This window comes from Heptranchias perlo, chromosome 35 (assembly GCF_035084215.1).
Source record: "Heptranchias perlo isolate sHepPer1 chromosome 35, sHepPer1.hap1, whole genome shotgun sequence".
Classification (NCBI taxonomy): domain Eukaryota; kingdom Metazoa; phylum Chordata; class Chondrichthyes; order Hexanchiformes; family Hexanchidae; genus Heptranchias; species Heptranchias perlo.
This window is the reverse complement of record NC_090359.1, coordinates 16,453,649-16,471,024: the sequence shown is the minus strand read 5'-3', so window position 1 is coordinate 16,471,024 and position 17,376 is coordinate 16,453,649. Positions and strand designations below refer to the sequence as shown.

At 45.8% G+C, this 17,376-nt stretch overlaps 1 protein-coding gene, 1 long non-coding RNA gene and 2 other non-coding genes across 4 annotated transcripts in view; all 4 read right to left on the bottom strand.

Moving 5' to 3' along the window:
* LOC137302372 (uncharacterized) overlaps window positions 1-3,759 on the bottom strand; it is a 126,961-nt gene extending 123,202 nt beyond the window's left edge. Inside the window, exons 1-2 of the long non-coding RNA XR_010958448.1 lie at window positions 3,104-3,759; window positions 2,815-3,005 (exon numbers count right to left, since the gene is read on the bottom strand). This is a non-coding gene — a long non-coding RNA (uncharacterized lncRNA). The remainder of the gene's footprint in view (window positions 1-2,814; window positions 3,006-3,103) is intronic.
* A 3,016-nt stretch (window positions 3,760-6,775) lies between these two features.
* Window positions 6,776-8,151, bottom strand: LOC137302135 (zona pellucida sperm-binding protein 3-like). The gene is made up of 6 exons (XM_067971807.1): window positions 8,052-8,151; window positions 7,571-7,960; window positions 7,411-7,490; window positions 7,207-7,328; window positions 7,001-7,135; window positions 6,776-6,918 (listed from the first exon to the last, which is right to left on the bottom strand). Exons 3-6 carry the CDS (start codon window positions 7,437-7,439, stop codon window positions 6,800-6,802), a joined length of 405 nt encoding a protein of 134 aa, XP_067827908.1. The 5' UTR covers window positions 7,440-7,490; window positions 7,571-7,960; window positions 8,052-8,151; the 3' UTR covers window positions 6,776-6,799.
* Window positions 8,152-12,441: 4,290 nt separating this feature from the next.
* trnae-uuc (transfer RNA glutamic acid (anticodon UUC)) lies at window positions 12,442-12,513 on the bottom strand. The gene has a single exon. It is a non-coding gene; the product is annotated as a tRNA-Glu (tRNA).
* Window positions 12,514-14,846: 2,333 nt separating this feature from the next.
* Window positions 14,847-14,921, bottom strand: trnaf-gaa (transfer RNA phenylalanine (anticodon GAA)). Its single transcript has one exon. It is a non-coding gene; the product is annotated as a tRNA-Phe (tRNA).
* Between the last annotated feature and the right edge of the window lie 2,455 nt (window positions 14,922-17,376).

Below are 17,376 nucleotides of genomic sequence, written 5' to 3'. Positions count from 1 at the left end.
GGAGAAAGGGTTTGTGAGAACGGGCAAGAGAGAATATTGGAGACAGGAAAGAGAAACAGTCTGTGTGCAAGAGAGAGAGGAAAGGGGAAGAGAGCCTGTTTGTGCATGAGAACGAAGGGATAGAAATGTGAGAAGTTGGAGAGAAATGAGAGATTGCATGGATAAAAGGACAGAAAACTGAGAGTTGTGGTTAACAGATGTTTCTTGCACTGGAAGGATTTAAACAGTGGCGATCCCCGGGGTCAGTGTTGGCACCATTGCTTTTCTCAATATCTGTGGATAGAAATGATCTGGACCTGGGTGTAAGGGGCACAATATCAAAATTTGCAGCTGCCACAAAGATAAGGAGTGAGATTAACCATGAAGAGGATTGTCAACAACTTCAGGAGGAGGCAGACAGGTGAGCAGTTTGGGCAGGTAGATGTGAGATGGAATTTAATGGGGAGAGATGTGAGGTGAGAAGAATAAGGAGAGGAAATAGACACTATACTGTAAAACTGTAAAAGGAGTAGAGGAGCAGAGAGATTTAGGGATTCAGATACACAAATCTTTAAAAAAGTGGGAGGACAAGTTGATAAAGCTGTTTTGCAAAAACCCCCATGGGATCCTAGGATTTATAAATAGGGGCATAGATTATAAAAGGAAAGAGTTAATGCTACACCTGGACAAATCATGGGTCAGGCCACAGTCAGAATATTGTGTCCAGTTTTTGGTGCATTACTTTAGTAAGAATGTCGCGGCCATGGAGAGGGGCAGAAGAGATTCACTAAGATGATCCCAAGGATGAGAGTCTTGACATAACTTTTCATGACAGCAGAGAAGTTCAAATAAGATCAGAGAGTGGGGATCAAAATTATGAGGGGGTTTTGATAAAGTAAATGAGGGAAAACTATTTCCACTAGTACGGGAGCACAGTGGTTATGTTACTGGACTAGTAATCCTAGAGGCTCGGACTATTCAATTAATTAAATAAAATCTGGAATTTAAAAAAAACCTAGTATCAGTGATGGTGGCCATGAAACTACCGGATTGTTGTAAAAACCCATCTGGTTCACTGATGTCCTTTAGGGAAGGAAACCTGCCGTCCTTACCCGCTCTGGCCTATATGTGACTCCAGACCCACAGCAATGTGGCTGATTCTTAATTGCCCTCTGAAATGGCCTAGCAAGTCACTCAATTGTTCAAGATAGGTGGCACACCACCACCCTCTCAAGGGCAACTGGGAAGGGTAATAAATGCTGGCCTTGCCAGCGACGCCCACATCCCAGTTCGTGAGTCGGTAACTGGAGGGCATCAAATTAAGAGAGTTTGGTTTTCTTTTTGATGTAGAGGGTTGTTAGGACAATGGAATGTCCGACCAGAAACAATGAGGGAAGCAGAATTTAAAAGGGAAGTGAATCAATATCTGAAGAAGAAAAGATGAAAGATCTTGAAAGGCCTTCGATGAGGTACCGCATAGTAGACTCATGACCAAGGTCAGAGCTTGTGGAGTCAGGGGACAGGTAGCAGAATGGATAGCAAGCTGATAACAAAACAGAAAACAGAGAGCAGGGGTTAATGAGAGTCACTCAGACTGACAAAAGGTGGGAAGTGGTGTTCCACAGGGATCAGTGCTGGGAACACTGTTGTTCACCATTTGCATCAACGGTTTGGACTTGGGAATCGGAAGAACAATTTCAAAATTTGCAGACAACACCAAATTGAGGGATATAGTTAATAGTGAAGAGGACTGCGACAAAATACAGGAAGACATTAATAAACTTGCAGAATGGGCATGTAATTGGCAAATGAATTTCAATATAGATAAGTGTGAGGTGGTACAAATTTAGTAGGAAGAATAAGGAGGCCACATACTTCCTGGATAATAAGAGTCTAAATGGGATGGAGGAGCAAAGTGGGGTCTCAGGGTACAGATACACAAATCATTAAATGCAGTGACTCAGGGTCATAAGGCCATAAAAAGCAAACAAAGCACTGGGATTCATTTCCAGAGGAATAGAATTGAAAAGCAGGGAAGTTATGTTAAACTTGTCTAGCACCTTGGTTAGACCACACTGAGCACTGTGCACAGTTCTGGTCTCCATGTTACAAAAAGGATGTAGAGCCACAGGAGAAGGTGCAAAAAAAATTGACAAGGATGATACCAGAACTGAGAGGTTATAACTATCAGGATAGACTGAACAGGCTGGGGCTCTTTTCTCTAGAAAAGAGAAGGCTGAGGGGTGACCTGATAGAGGTCTTTAAAATTATGAGGGAGTTTGATAGGGTCGACATAGAGATGTTTCCACTTGTGGGGGAGACCAGAACTATGGGCCATGAATGGAAGATAGTCACTGATAAATCTAGTAAGGAATTCAGGAGGAACTTATTTACACAAGGAGTGGTTAGAATGTGGAACTTGCTAAAACATGGAGTAGTTGAGGTGAATAGCATTGATGCCTTTAAGGGGAAGCTCGATAAGTACATGAGAGAGAAAGGAACAGAAGGATATACAGATAGGGACAGATGAAGAGAGGTGTGAGAGGGGCTCGTGTGGAGCATAAACACCGGCACAGACCAGTTGAGCCGAATGGCCTGTTTCTGTGCTGTAAATTCTATGTAATTCCAAAGAGTCCATAAATACGGAGAATAAAAGTGGGCCCAGCACTGACCCCTGGGGGAACCACTTCCAACCCTTCTCCAATCTCAGCAACTCCCATTAACCCGGACCCTCTGTTTCCGGTCCCCAGACAACTTTCTCCCCGCACTGTTCCATTTCCTTTTAAATGGCCCACCTGAACAGACTGGGCATTACCCCGGGGATCCCACAGTTACCTTCACACCGTTGCTCGCCATGTGTCTGATTTCACTTGACATCCTTCACAGTCTCATCGAATTGTCTTGGTGCCTCCCGGCCGTGTGAACATCCAAAGAGGTTTCCAGTCAGCCTCAAGTATTTTCCAGCAAATTGTTCAAATCCGTTGCAGTTTTCCTCAAAACTCCTGGAAGTTCAGGCATGAGTTCTCCTGTGGAAGAAAGTCACATCGTGTTACGGGACAGAAGAATTAACGACCCTTCTGAAGTACTCGGTGTCGGCCTTGGCTCATTTGTAGCACTCTCTCACCTCGAGAATCATAAAGCTCCCCTCCAGAGACCTGAGCACAAAATCCCGGCTCACACTCCAGTGCAGTACTGAGGGAGTGCTGCACTGTCGGAGGGGCCGTCTTTTGCACGAGCCGTGAAACCAGTCCGGCCCCTCAGGTGGATGTAAAAGATCCCACGACACTATTCGAAGAAGAGCAGGGGAGTTCTCCCCGGTGTCCTGGCCAATATTTAATCCTCCACCAACACCTATAAACAGATTATCTGGTCATTTATCACATTGCTGTTTGTGGGATCTTGCTGTGCACAAAATGGCTGCCCACATTACAACAGTGACCTCATTTCCAAAGCCCCCCATTGGCTGCGAGGCTTTGGGTCGTCCTGAGGATGTGACAGGCGCTGGAGAAATGCAAGTTCCCCCTCCCCGGGGCCGCCCTCCGCTCTAATCCCATTGCCCGTCTCTCGGTCCTGTCCCCGGGCTCGGGGACTCTCGGCCGGTCCAGGGCCCTTTAAGAGGGACGCGCCACACTGCGCATGTGCGCCGTTTATTTAAATCAAACCGCGCGATTCAAAGGAAAAGTGACGTCAGTTTCCGTCACAATAAAAACCGCTCGTTCTCAACCGAAAAAACGGAAAGTTTGTCTCGCGACACAACAGGAAGCGGTCACTGATCCGGCGGGTGATGTGCGCATGTGCGAACATTCTCCCAGAGTGCAGCGCGGCCTGTCTCACAGATGGGGCCTTTTCTCTGCCGCTCTGCATTGTGGGAGATTCGGCCGCCATGACGGGCCCGGGTCACCGAGTTCATCCAATCACAGGTGAAGCTTCCCGGATTGGTGGAACCGACAGAGTGCAGGTGGTCTGTGGAGCGAGAGAATCTCTGAGAAGAGGGGCAGCCAATTGGGGAAATCACAGGAGGTGGTGACCGGTCATAAACCCAATCGGTGAATGACGGATTGAACCAAGGAAAGGAATGAAGAAACTCGACTGGGACCTGTGGGAACAGGCGGACTAATAAATTTAACCCGTGTCCAGTTCAGGTCACCACATTACGGGAAAGATGGGATTGGACCAGAGAGGGTCCAGAGGAGATTTACAAGGATGGTCCAGGACTGGAGAATTTTAGCTATGAGGAAGGATTGGATGGGCTGGAGTTGTTTTCATTGGAACAGAGGAGGCTGAGGGGGGGGATTTAATTGAGGTGTATAAAATTATTGGGGGCCATACAGACTGCATCACTTCAAGAAGGCAGCTCACCACCACCTTCATGAGGGCAATTGGGGATGGGCAATAAATGCTGCCCTTGCCAGTAACACCCGCATCCCATGAACAAATAAAAAAAGGATATTAAGGTCCTATATCCCTTCGCAGAGAGGTCAATAACCAAGGGGCATATATTTCAAATAATTGGTAGAAGGATTAGAGGGGATCTGTGGATAATTTTTTTCACCCAGAGGGTGGTGTGAGTTTGGACCTTACTGGCTGAAAGGGTGGTAGAGGCAGAAACCCACATCGCTTTTTAAAAGTACTTGGATGTGCACTTGAAGTGCCGTCACCGACAAGGCTGCGGACCAACACCAAGAGTGCGATTAGGCTGGATAGCTCTTCTTCAGCTGGCACAGACACGATGGGCCGAATAGCCTCCTTCTGTGCTGTAAATTTCGATGATTCTATAACCCCTCGGGTCAAATGTAACATGGCAAAAGATACATGTTTATGGTTCAAAAAAATATCGTTACAGGGAGGGAGGGGATAATGTAGAGTTCTGCCCGAAAGCGTTGCTGACACAAACTCCATGAATTATTTTCAATGGGAATAATAGTATAGGGACCTTGGAACAGAGGAACATTAAATTGGATGAGGGGCGAGAGGAAAGTCACCTGTTTCTGTCCTGTAAGATCCTAAGCTTCATTGAGAATGAATTCATGAAGCATTTCTACATAGTATTTTTTTGCAACATTTTAAAAATATCCCACAGTAGTTATCCTGGTCAGTATATCCAGTTTGTAAAGTCTCCCTGAAATGTTTATATGTAAATCAGACAACAGTCAGAAGAGGGTAGGATGGACCTACACTACACTTGAATGTATTGTCATCTATTGGGTTTAAAGTATCCGAACACTATTTGTCAATGGTGTGAGGAAGCTCAGAGTGAAAGTGAGGAGGGGGCCGTCTGACTGCAGTTTCCACTGGAAAAAAAAATCACCTTCAGTGTGTACAGTGAGCAGAAATGAATTGCTATTATTAAAAGTTCCCACTAACTTATTGTTATTCTACTTTAACAGAACGAGCCTGGATCTCCTGCTAAGTTTAAACACTAAACTTCAGTGATTATAGCTCAAGTAAAACATTACCATGATTTGATTTAAATGGAGAAGTGGTTTCCACCTGCCAAAGAATGTTGTCTGAAGCGAGGGTGTTTACTGCTAACAGCTCCCATCCTGTTTCGGAGGCACCCTGAATTTCTGATTTACCCAAAAGAAAAACACAGCTCAATAAAGTTCAACATTCTCTTATTAATCTGAAGACCATTTTATGAACAAATTTCAGGATTTCACAAGGCAAGGGTGTCCCAGACATGGATTGGACCCAATTCACTGTAAAGTTATAAAAACACAGCCAGTTTAGCGACCAGGGGACAGAACCTAAAAATTAGAATCAGGACTTCCAGGAGTCAAGTTATGAGACACTTCTACACGCAAAGAGTGGGAGAAGTTAGGAACACTCTTCCACAAAGGGCATTTGATGCAAGCTCAATTGTTAAATCTATTACCTCAGCTTAAAATTTTGTTGAGCAAAACAAGGTAAGGGATATGACGAAGGCAGGTATATGGAGTTATGTCACAGATCAACCATGATCTCATTGAATGGTGGACCAGGCTCGAGGGGCTAAATGGACGACTCCTGTTCCTATGACCACCCCTCAAATACAGTGAATGATAAACAATGTAATTTGAAAATAGGACTAACGACTTACAATACAATCCTGAGGGCCTGTCGTGAGGGGAAGCTGAGGATAAAGAAATTTCAATCTGTGCTCACAAGATGACAGGTGAAATTCAAATCCAACAGAGTTAAATCACAACCGCTGGGCTCCCCGTCCCTCACATTCTCACTGTGCCTGTACCCACTGGGCACAACATTGCCCCCCGTGTACATTAACCATTACACTGAACATTTGAAATCTACCTGGAGCCCCACCCCCACTAAACAAGAATCTTTACACCAGGGGCAGAGATATTCAATCTTGGAGGAGAGTTCCAAGTCCACTGACTTTCAATCCTATTGGTGTTTGGACAATTAGCTCCAAAAGGGAAAGTTTAACTGGAGTTTGGAGCCCGTTTTGGATTGAGTGATCAATGGCCACGGGACACCAAGGGAATGATTGGGCCGTCAACCAGCCAGCACCAGTACCTCAGGCCAGTCCCACTGTCCCTTCAGAGTTCATTGACCTGCACAATGAGGGCCTGGCAAGCCTTCACCCATTGCTGCAGCCATCCCTGGACAGAGACTGGATACACTATTAACAGCCATTCTGCCACTACTTACATGGACCCATTAAAACCCATTTCACTAACAGGAGGAACTGTGGAGGAGTGCGGAGTGTTACTAACAGAATTGAGCACTCGTTGCATGCTGATTGGAACCAGATAATGAAAAATGAGCAACCAGCCATTAGAAGATACAAGTAGTCACTGCTTTATTGGTCATTTGATAACTAGTTGAACTGGGTTTGCTTGTGTTTCCTGTACAGGAACAAGGCGATCAAAGAAGCAGCGATCAGAGAGACAGCGGTGACAGTCAGGGCCAGGATCAGGACCACCTCAGACTCCACACCTAAAAAGCAACAAGAAACCAATGGTCAGTGAGGGAAGGAAATACTGAGGAGAAAATGGAAACTAGCAGTCAACCAACTCACCACCCGGAGACCTCTCCTGCATCCTTTGCTCAACCTCATTAAGGGACTCAGTTGCCAGCTCTGTCACATCAGGATCCAGAATGACCAGGGGTCCAAGTGAGGCCTCACCCTCCCACTTCAATTCAGCATCACTCTCTGCAATATCAAACATTCCAGTTAGAGAGGGTAAAGGGTGACCTCCAACATAGAGGGGATCAATGTCCTACCAGGTCCAGATGCAAGATCCCTCCTTCCTCTGGATTGAAGTCGGAATTCCCTCGTGGCACTACAGCTGCCCAGATGACAACAGGCACACACATCATTGGTAGATTCTTCTAATGGGGTCCAGCTAAACCAGAGAATCAGTTTATCAACCAGGTTGTCCATCACCCTTTAATACAACACATCCCTGAGCGAGAGAGGGAACTTACATATTCTGGAAAGTACAAGCTTTGTTCATTGAATCTCTCTGATCCACTGCAGCAACTTTCAGGTGACAGGTGATGAAAATCTGAGGGACACATTCAATACAAGTTGTTATTTAGTGACCTCCTCCCAACATGGGGAACCCAATGTTTGGCTTCCTCTTACCAAGGAACGGTCATCTCCAAAGAAGCGGAATGCATCCAGGTCAAACTGGAGTTTGTCCAGCTCACGTTCACCTCTTGGCAACACAAAGGTTGAAAAGGAGTCCTCAGCTTTGCTGTCCAGGAGGCAACTGAAGAAAGATTAAAAAAGGGACAAAGTGAATAAAGTGAACCTATTGAGACATAACCAGCTGGAGAAAGCAGAGAGCTCCTTACCCATGGTAGTCAATGATGTTGTATCTTGGGGTGGAATCCTTGTCTGGGCTCAATGTAGCTGCACAGCTGTCAATGTAGAGCTTCAAGGGCATGTGGTTGGTCATTGAAACAGAGGCCTCAATGTGAATGAGGTCACCCAGGTAGTAGACAGTCGAGGTGCGCTCTGTAAGCCAGTCATCTGAAGTACAAGAGGACAAGGGTTGGAGACAGTGGGTGTAACTCCCAGTGGGAGACGACAGAAAAGCACTCCCCATCCACCCATCACATACCGTTCATAAGACGCAGTGAGAATGACAGAAGCCCTTCTCCAGACTTGGTCGAGCTGAATGGGATCCAGGTGGGCTTGATAGGGTCACTGCTCACATTGCCCTTCCTGGAAGGACAGTAGATAATTTCAGGACAACTTCATAGAACTGCACGTGCTGTAGACCTTATTTGCCACAGAGGAAAGATTCTTACCTAAAATAGTGGCACTCAATGGGAATGATGGCTCCATTAGTTCTCACAATGACAGATCCACGAGCATTTGGGGTGTGGTTCAGGTGGGTAGTGTAGACCAGGAAATCTCCAGCCATCTGAAAGACATCAGGTTAAGGAATGAAGAGCTGGTCTCATTGGACAAAAGCTATTTCTGGTCATTTTCCTGCCCTGTTAAGCAGCAGTTTGAGGAGTTTCAGTTGTTCCTCAATGACACATGATTGAAGCAGCTCCACCATTGGTGGAAGTTGCCTGGAGCAGCCTCTGTTACTCGACTCAGTCCACCTTCTATTACAGGGGACTTCAGGCCTGCAGTCAGAAACCCTGAAATGATTGGCACTGCCAGATTTGATGAGCATTCTTTCCCATATAGAATAGAGCTTTCACCTTAAGGGGTTTCAAGTTACCCCTGATATGGAGCACAAAACACATCACTTTTAAACCTCATCTGTGTCCATTAAAACAAGGGGATTGGCAGGTGTAATAACCAAAAGTGGAGTTCCCCTTTAATACATTGGGATACAATTATTATTCCACTTGTTTCATCATTTAAGAGCAGTCTCAACAGGAACTTCCACACTGAACATTCATTGACCACAAGTTGAGGCAACAGGCCAGAATATCCACAGGAAGGAACAGAAAAGATAAATCAATTGAGGCACAAGAGAACAGAGTGGTTTGGAGAAATGTAGGTGAAGGTTCAAGGTCAATAGAATTGAATCTCAGAGTTAGAGAGTGGTAATGACCCATTTAAGAAAGATGCAGTCCCTCAGTGACAAGTTGAAGTTCTTTTTAAATATAAAGCTAAGATTAACATGTCAAAATAAAGTAGTTTCACACAGGGTGATATTTAACAGTGGGCAAGAATTTATACACTGATTTCATTCAGGGATCTCCTCAGTGGCTGGAATTTCACCTGATATTAATGAGCTCAGAGTGGGCAGTAATCCACACAGTGAAATTGGAGCAAGAGTTGAGGAATCACATTACCTGCAATCTGCTACCACATTCATGGAGCCCATAGTCAAAGAAGACAGTGTGGTTCTGAGAGGAGATCCCAGTTGGCCGACAACCTGCTGTCCCCAGGGTCAGGTCAGCAGCTTTAATCAGGTGCCTGGTTCTAAATAAATCCATGTCTACCCTCACCAGCAGGTTCTGCTCTCCACACTGCACCATCACAGTCTGCAGTGGAGACAGACTTCTCCCCTCAGACACACTGAAATGGGAACCAAAGGGAGGGACAGGAGGAGGGAATCTCTGGGGCACAGGGGTGGGTTTTACTCTTCTCCATGGAAATCTCTGCCCTCGAAACTGTTGCCAAATATCCGAGCAACAAACCGCTCCAACTAACACCAGCACCGAGAACAAACCTCCCACTACAAAATCCCCCATGATACCAAACAACTCAACGATCACTTTATCCACCAACCAGCACCTTTTATACAAAACCTGCAGTCACCTGACTCCAATTCAATGAGTCGCTGTTGTGATACGATTGGATGTCTTTCAGAAAAAAAACTCAATGTCTTTAGAATCCTCCTTTCATTCAATCACTTCCATTGTCCTATTTCATAAGTTTCATTCGAAAGAAAGGAAAAAAAAGAAAAGAAAAAAAGATGGAGATCGTGAGCGGTGTAACTGAGTTCAGAGATACAGAGAGACACCAGCAGAGGGAGGTAGAGAGCGGTGTAACTGAGTACAGAGATACAGAGAGACACCAGCAGAGGGAGGTAGAGAGCGGTGTAACTGAGTACAGAGATACAGAGAGACACCAGCAGAGGGAGGTAGAGAGCGGTGTAACTGAGTACAGAGAGACAGAGAGACACCAGCAGAGGGAGGTAGTGAGCGGTGTAACTGAGCACAGAGAGACAGAGAGACACCAGCAGAGGGAGGTAGATAGCGGTGTAACTGAGCACAGTGATGCAGAGAGACACCAGCAGAGGGAGGTAGAGAGCGGTGTAACGAGGTGCAGAGATGCAGAGAGACACCAGCAGAGTGTCCAGGAAACCAACCTTTTATCTGAAATCTGAGGCGGGATCTAAACTGCACAGTAGAGGAAGCATTACTGTATATCTAACCCGTGTTGTACCCTCCCTGGGAGTGTTTGATTTGACAGTGTCGAGGGAGCTTTGCTCTCTATCTAACCCGTGTTGGAACTGCCCTTCTACAACTGGAAAGTTTCTCCTTCTTTACTCTATGAAAACCCTTCACAATTTTGAACACCTCTATCAAATCTCCCCTTTACGTTCTGTGCTCTCAGGAGAACAGCCCCAGTTTCTCCAGTCTCTCCACATAACTGAAGTCCCTCATTCCTGGCACCATTCTCGTAAATCTCTTCTGCACCCTCTCTAAGGCCTTGACATCCTTCCTAAAGTTTGGTGTCCTGAATTGAACACAATACTCCAGCTGAGGTCTAACCAGTATTTTATCAAGGTTTAGTATCAATTCCTTGCTTTTGTATTCTATGCCTCAATTAATAAAGCCAAGGGCCCCATTTGCTTTCTTAACAGCCTTCTCAACTTGTCCTGCCACCTTCAAAGATTTGTGTAACTACACCCCCAGGTCTCTCTATTCCCCCACTCCATTTAAAATTGTCCCATTTAGTTTATATTACCTCTCCTCATTCTTCCTACCAAAATGTATCACTTCACAATTCTCTGCATTAAATTTCATCTGCCATGTTTCTGCCCATTTCACCAGTCTGTCTATGTCCTCCTGAAGTCTGTTACTATCCTCAACATTGTTTATTACATTTCTGAGTTTCGTGCCATCTGCAAACTTTGAAATTATACCCTGTACACACAAGTCCCGGTCATTAGTATATATCAAAACGAGCAGTGGTCCTAATACCGAGCCCTGGGGGACACCACTGTATACTTGCATCCAGTCTGAAAAACAACCGTTCACCACTACTTTCTGTTTTCTGCCCCTTAGCCAGTTTTGTATCCACGCTGCCATTGTCCGTTTAATCCCATGGGCTTCAATTTTGCCAACAAGTCTATTATGTGATTCTTTATCTTGCCTTAATCTCTCCCCGCATAGAAACTCCCCGAACCATATTCATGGCCAGTCCCTCGACCTTGCAATCACGTGGCCTCTCTACTCACGATCGTGTCAATCATGGATAAGGCCATCTCTGATCACATCCTTGTATCCCTCTCCATCCACATCGAATCAAAGAATCATAGAAAGGTTACAGCACGGAAGGAGGCCATTTGGCCCATCGAGTCCTTACCAGCTCTATGCAAGAGCAATCCATGTTGTCCCACTCCCCCAATGCAGATCACAGAATGAACTCAGGAATCCCACGCCACTTTCTATGAGCGGTGACAGGCTGCGGTTATGGTGAAGACCGGGACCCAGGGCTGAGGCTGTGGTCATCAGTTACTCTGGGAGTGGCACAGTCTGTTTCATGACAAGCCGGGGGTGAGAGTAACACCAGAGAGTCAGGCTGGTGTTTCGAAGTGTGTGGGTTCCAGCTCCCGTTCCAGGACTGGGACACATGATCCAGACTGACTGTGTCGTTCTGAGAGGGAGCTGCATCGTGAGAGGTGCTGTCCTTTGAATGAGGTGTTAAGTGGTAATTTGTGAAGAGCAGGGAGTTCTCCCGGTGTCCTGGCCAATATTCTTTCCCCAACCATCAGCACCCAACAAACAGGAGGTCTGCTCAATATATCATCACTGTTTGTGGGATCTTGCTGTACACAACTTGGCTGCTACGTTCTCTTATAAAACGATAGTGACTGAACTTCTAGTGAAGTGCGTTGGGATGTCCTGAGGATGTGAAAGGTGCTATACAAATGCAAGTTCCTTGTTTCTCACAGTGGGCCGTGTCTCTTTCCTTGTCTCATTGAGACTCTCAGTTAATTGGTCCGTTCTCTCCGCAGATGGGGCCCGACCCGCTGAGTGTTTCCAGATTGTTCTGTGCGTGTTTCACTCAGACTCGGGTTTTACAGTAAATAATAAAAGGACTGCAGTCAGACACTTGGCCATGAGCTGCTGAGTGACCTGTCGGGATATTGTTGCTTGCTTCCCTTCAGCTTGTGGGACTGGGTTTTTGGTGCACTGTCCCTTCAAGTGCTGTGGTTTGCCTCATTTCTCAGTGTGATTGTGGTGCGAATTCAGAAGCAGCCACAGTCCGGACTGCAGGCAAATTGGGAGGTTGGGACTAAAAGTTCACTATTCCCACACCGGGAGTCGAACCCGGGCCGCCTGGGTGAAAACCAGGAATCCTCACCGCTAGACCATATGGGAACTGAAAAACCAACTAGCAAGAAGGGCACTGAGACTACAACCGGAAAGTTAACGGACGATTCAAAGGAGGTATTCACAATTATGAAAGGTATTGACAGAGTATTTAAGGAGAAATTGTTTCCAGTGATGGAAGGGTTAATAACCAGAAGAGAAAGATTTAAGGTAAATTGAAAGACAGTCATGGGGGGTGTGACTAAGATTGAGACCATTCATTCAGCTGCCTCTGCAGCTCCCCTCCCTTCCCCGAGCCCACCAAGTTAATCTCCGATCTCCCCTCATGCCCTGTCTGAGCTCTCTTGACCATGAGACCCACCTCCTGCTCCCTCGACCCTATTCCCACCAAACTGCTGACCACCCAACCTCCCTTCCTGGCCCCATGTTAGCTGACATTGTTAATGTTCTCCTCTCCTCAGGTACGGTCCCCCTCCCGATCAAATCTTCCATCATCACCCTCCTTCATAAAAGACCCACCCTTGACCCCTGTGTCCTTGCAAACTACCACCCCATCTCCCACCTCCCTTTCCTCTTCAAAGTGTTGTCGCCTCCCAAATCCATGTCCATCTTTCCCACAACACCATGTTTGAATCCCTCCAATCAGGTTTCCACTCCTGCCACAGTACTGAAACGGCCCTTGTCAAAGTCACAAATGACATCCTCTGTGACTGTGTAGAGGGAGATTTAATCTTGATCTAACCCTTGATGCACCTGTCCCCGGAGTGTTTGATGGCACATTGTGGAGGGAGCTTTACTCTGCCATGTACTATACAGTATCAGTCTGTGATGGAGCAGAGCCCTGCTCTTTAATAGAAATCATTCTTTCGACGAGCCACTGAGCCGCTAAAGCAGCCTCCAAGACCCAAAGTCTGATTTCCATCCCACAGTTCCAGCAGTTTGCGAGGGCTGGGCCACGTTAACAGCAGCTCTCTGTTCCTGGTCTGGAGCTGAGGTGTTGTGTATTGTCCCTGACACAGGGACCAGACGGTGAGCTGCTGGCTCCTATTGTTCTGGGATCATTCCCTGCTTCTCTGTTCTCACCTCTTCACGGGGTCTCAGATTATTACCAGCCATCTTACTGATCAATAAACAATCGGCAGTCTGACCGAGGAGATTTGAAATGTGTGAAACATTTAATGTGTCTCATCCCTGTCCCTGGACACAAATAAATCGGCCATCATGAAATGGTCACAGTCCGTTTCTTGAGCCTTCTCCTTCTTAGAAGAATCTTTTAAACTCCTTGCTAAAGTGACCATTGATCTTTATGTCTTGTTTTGCGGTATGTCCTAGATTGTTCCAGGTCAGCATTGTAATAATTCGGGGTAGTTGAAAAGTGGGATCATTATATTAAATCGAGATATTTATCACAGCCCCGCCCCCCAAACATTCAAACCACCGTTCAGGAGGAGAACCCCTCTGCTCGCTGACCTACATTGGCTCCCAGTCCACCAACATCTCAAATTTAAAATTCTCCTCCTCGTGTTCAAATCTCTCCATGACCTCGCCCCTCCCTATCTCTGTAACCTCCTCCACCCCGACAACCCTCCGAGATCTCTGAGCTCCTCCAATTCAGGCCTCTTGCGCATCCACGATTTTCATCGCTCCACCATTGGCGGCCGTGCCTTCAATCGACTGGGCCCAAAGCTCTGGATTTCCCTCCCTAAACCTCCCCTCCTCTCAACCTCTTTCTCCTCCCTTAAGACACTTAAAACCTACCTCACCTGTCCCAATATCTCCTTATGTGGCTCCGTGTCACATTTTGTTTGATAATCGCTCCTGTGAAGCGCCTTGGGACGTTTTACTCCGTTAAAGGCGCGATATAAATGCAAGTTGTTGTTGTTGTGGTGGAGAAAGGGTTTTCTTTCTTTTTATGACTCTTTTCTATTTCTATATTTCTTTCCTTTCTCGGACTTTGTTTTCCGGGTCTGTTTACTGACACACATTACAATCTGTGCCACTCGGTGTCTCACAATGTGAGGCAATGTGTTTTATTCCCGCTGTGTTATCTCTCTGGCGGTTTGCTGATAAATGTTTAACTCGCGGCCTGTTCCCGTTAATGGTCACAAGCAGTAACAGACAGACAGAGCGTGTCTGACCGCCCTGAGATGTGGAAAAGGCATCAGTTTAGGACAAATGCATCAAATCAAATGTTCATCGAGCACCGAGAGAGACAAAAACCAGAGAGAAAGGCAGAAGGAAATAGAGAAATAAAAGCTAAATACAGACATCCTTGATGTCTCTCTATTCCATCCCCAACCGTTCAGTGTCGGGTAAAAATGTCAGTGTAAATAAATGTTTGAGAATCGACCCAAAGAAGAAGAAACAAAATAACCCGAAAACGGCCGAATACCGGGATCGAACCACGGACCTTTAGATCTTCAGTCTAACGCTCTCCCAACTGAGCTATTTCAGCCCCACATCAAGCTAGTTTTTGGGTCATCCTCTTGGAATAAAATATAACCCCGGGTGGAATTGCCCCTCCCGCTCATTCCTCCCTTCGGGAGAATGAGACCGACCATCATGGAGAGATGTTCTGATACTGTCGTTGAATCTCATTGATATTAAACATTCCTTGAACTCTCTGCCGGGTGGATTCAGAGCTGGGGTTCGCCATGAACCAGCTTCCCCTCAATTCCCAGCTTTATCAGTGAATCGACCAACAAACGCTCGACAGAGCTCAGGTTATATTAATAATAAAAACAGAAAATGCGGGAAACACTCAGCAGGTCAGGCAGCATCTGTGGAGAGAAACATCCTTTCAGGTCGATGACCTTTCATCAGAACTCTCTCCACAGATGCTGCCTGACCTGCTGAGTATTTCCAGCATTTTCTGTTTTTACTTCAGATTCCCAGCATCTGCAGTATTTTGCTTTGCTTTTGTTTTACAGCTTGTATTAATGTTCTGCTGATGATATCTTAATATTATCTTATTTTTGGCCACTTTAATCCGGTTCATGGACAAATTCTTCCATCATCCCTTCTCCCACATCGCTTCTCTCTCTCATTCATTCTTTTCTCCTTTCAATCCAGAAGAGGACGGGAATCAGAGCTCACCCCCCAAACCCTCCGCACACAGACCCCGTCTACCACCCCGTGTGATCCAAGAGACAATTCAATATATTACACTCTGTATAAACACAGAAAGCTGACACACCAGGTGAGATCGCACGGTGTTGGACACGGAGTGAAATAAGCTGAAGTGTTTATAAAAAGTTACAGATCACAACAGGCGTCTCTGTCTCTCTCCGCCATCCTGGCCCGTGCTGTGTTATCCGTTCTCACCCAATGTGTTACTGGGAATTTTGTGGAAGTGCATGACGGGATACTTGACCATATTAACTCTTTATTAACTCACATGATAGGATTAGCCACAAACACAAAGTAAGCACAATTGTGTAATTGCGTTTGAGCCTTGGTGTGTTGATAATTAAGCCTAGCACAGCCTGGCCTTCCTTGAGATAAGGACAGAATATAATAATAATAGAGCTGATGAATGGCCATGAAGCCTTGAGACTGGCTCCAGCCTTACTGATAACAAGGAACAGGAATGCAGAGAGAAAGAAAAGAGCTGACATCTGCTCAGGCCTCCGTGATGGCTCTGGATGTTCGGGGGCTGGCTCACTACTTGATTGACCAACTACCTGAGCCAATAAAGAATGTACGTGTACGCCCATATTCTGCAACAGGTGGGCGTTGCCGAATGAATTGTATAAACATGAGCTGCTTCATTGACTCGGCGAAGTTGCACCCTCAACCATTGTATGAGGTGCACTTCCACTTGTATACAAGTTGGGGTTCAATAAAGTTTCTCATTCTACTTCTTGTTTGGGTGTTAATGCATTTGTATAGTGTTAAGTTTCGACAGTTTTCAGCAACATCATTGAATGTGGCAGCACAAGTTGGTGAAGCCGTTAAAACAGCATCCAGTTCCTTGGCTTAATAATAGAGAAATAGAGCACAAAAGCAAGGAAGTTATGTTAAACGTTTATAAATCATTGTTCAGGCCTCATCTGAAGTATTGTGTCCAATTCTGGGCACTATAATTTATTAAGGAGGTCAAGGTCTTGGAGAGGATGGAGAGGAGATTTACCAGAATTATACCAGGGATGGGGTTTAGTTGTGTGGAGAGACTCGAGAACCTGGGATTGTTCTGCTTCGAGCAATGAAGGTTAAGGGTAGAAGTAACCCACGTGTTCAAAATTAAGAGGGGTTTTGATCGAGTAAATAAGGAGAAACTTCACCCATTGGCTGGAGGGTCGTCAACCAACGGACGCAGATTTAAGATAATTGGAAAAAGAACGAGAAGAGAAATAAGGAGATTTTTTTTACACAGCGAATTATTATGATCTGGAACGCACTGCCTTAAAGGATGGTGGAGCTCGATTCAATCGTAACTTTAAAAGGAGAATTGGATAAATACTTGAGTATCTCCCCACAGATACTACCTGACCTGCTGAGTGTTACCAGCAGTTTCTGGGTTTATTTTTGAGCTTTCACTATAGCAGTTTTCCTGACAACCTGCAACTTGCCTCAAGGGCGCAGCTTCAAGCACAACTTTCTTGTGCTCTTCTCACACACAAGATCGCACTTTACTTTCCAACACACGCGTTTTAAAATCTGCCGTTTCCACACACAGCGTCCTGCGCCACGAGAATTTGAAAGACCTTTCACTCATGGCCTGTAATCGTTCCTTTTTCCCCACAGGCGCTCTTTACATTAATCCTCTACTCGATTCAATCGCATGTTTCAACAGAACTATTAAGATCAAGGCGGAACACTTCCGATCTTACTGCACCGCCCCAACTTGCCAAATGTGAACCTTTGAACCGCCATTCGCAGCTCTGTGGCGCTGCCCGTCGCTCACGCACA

Excerpts from the sequence above, each read along its gene's own strand:
- LOC137302135 (XM_067971807.1), bottom strand. The coding sequence starts at position 7,439 with ATGAACAAAGCTTGTACTTTCCAGAATAT. Across the intron at positions 7,136-7,206 it reads GGATCTTGCATCTGGACCTG|AGAGTGATGCTGAATTGAAG; the intron begins GTAGGACATTGA and ends TTGATATTGCAG. Across the intron at positions 6,919-7,000 it reads GCAGGAGAGGTCTCCGGGTG|GTGTGGAGTCTGAGGTGGTC; the intron begins GTGAGTTGGTTG and ends GTTGCTTTTTAG.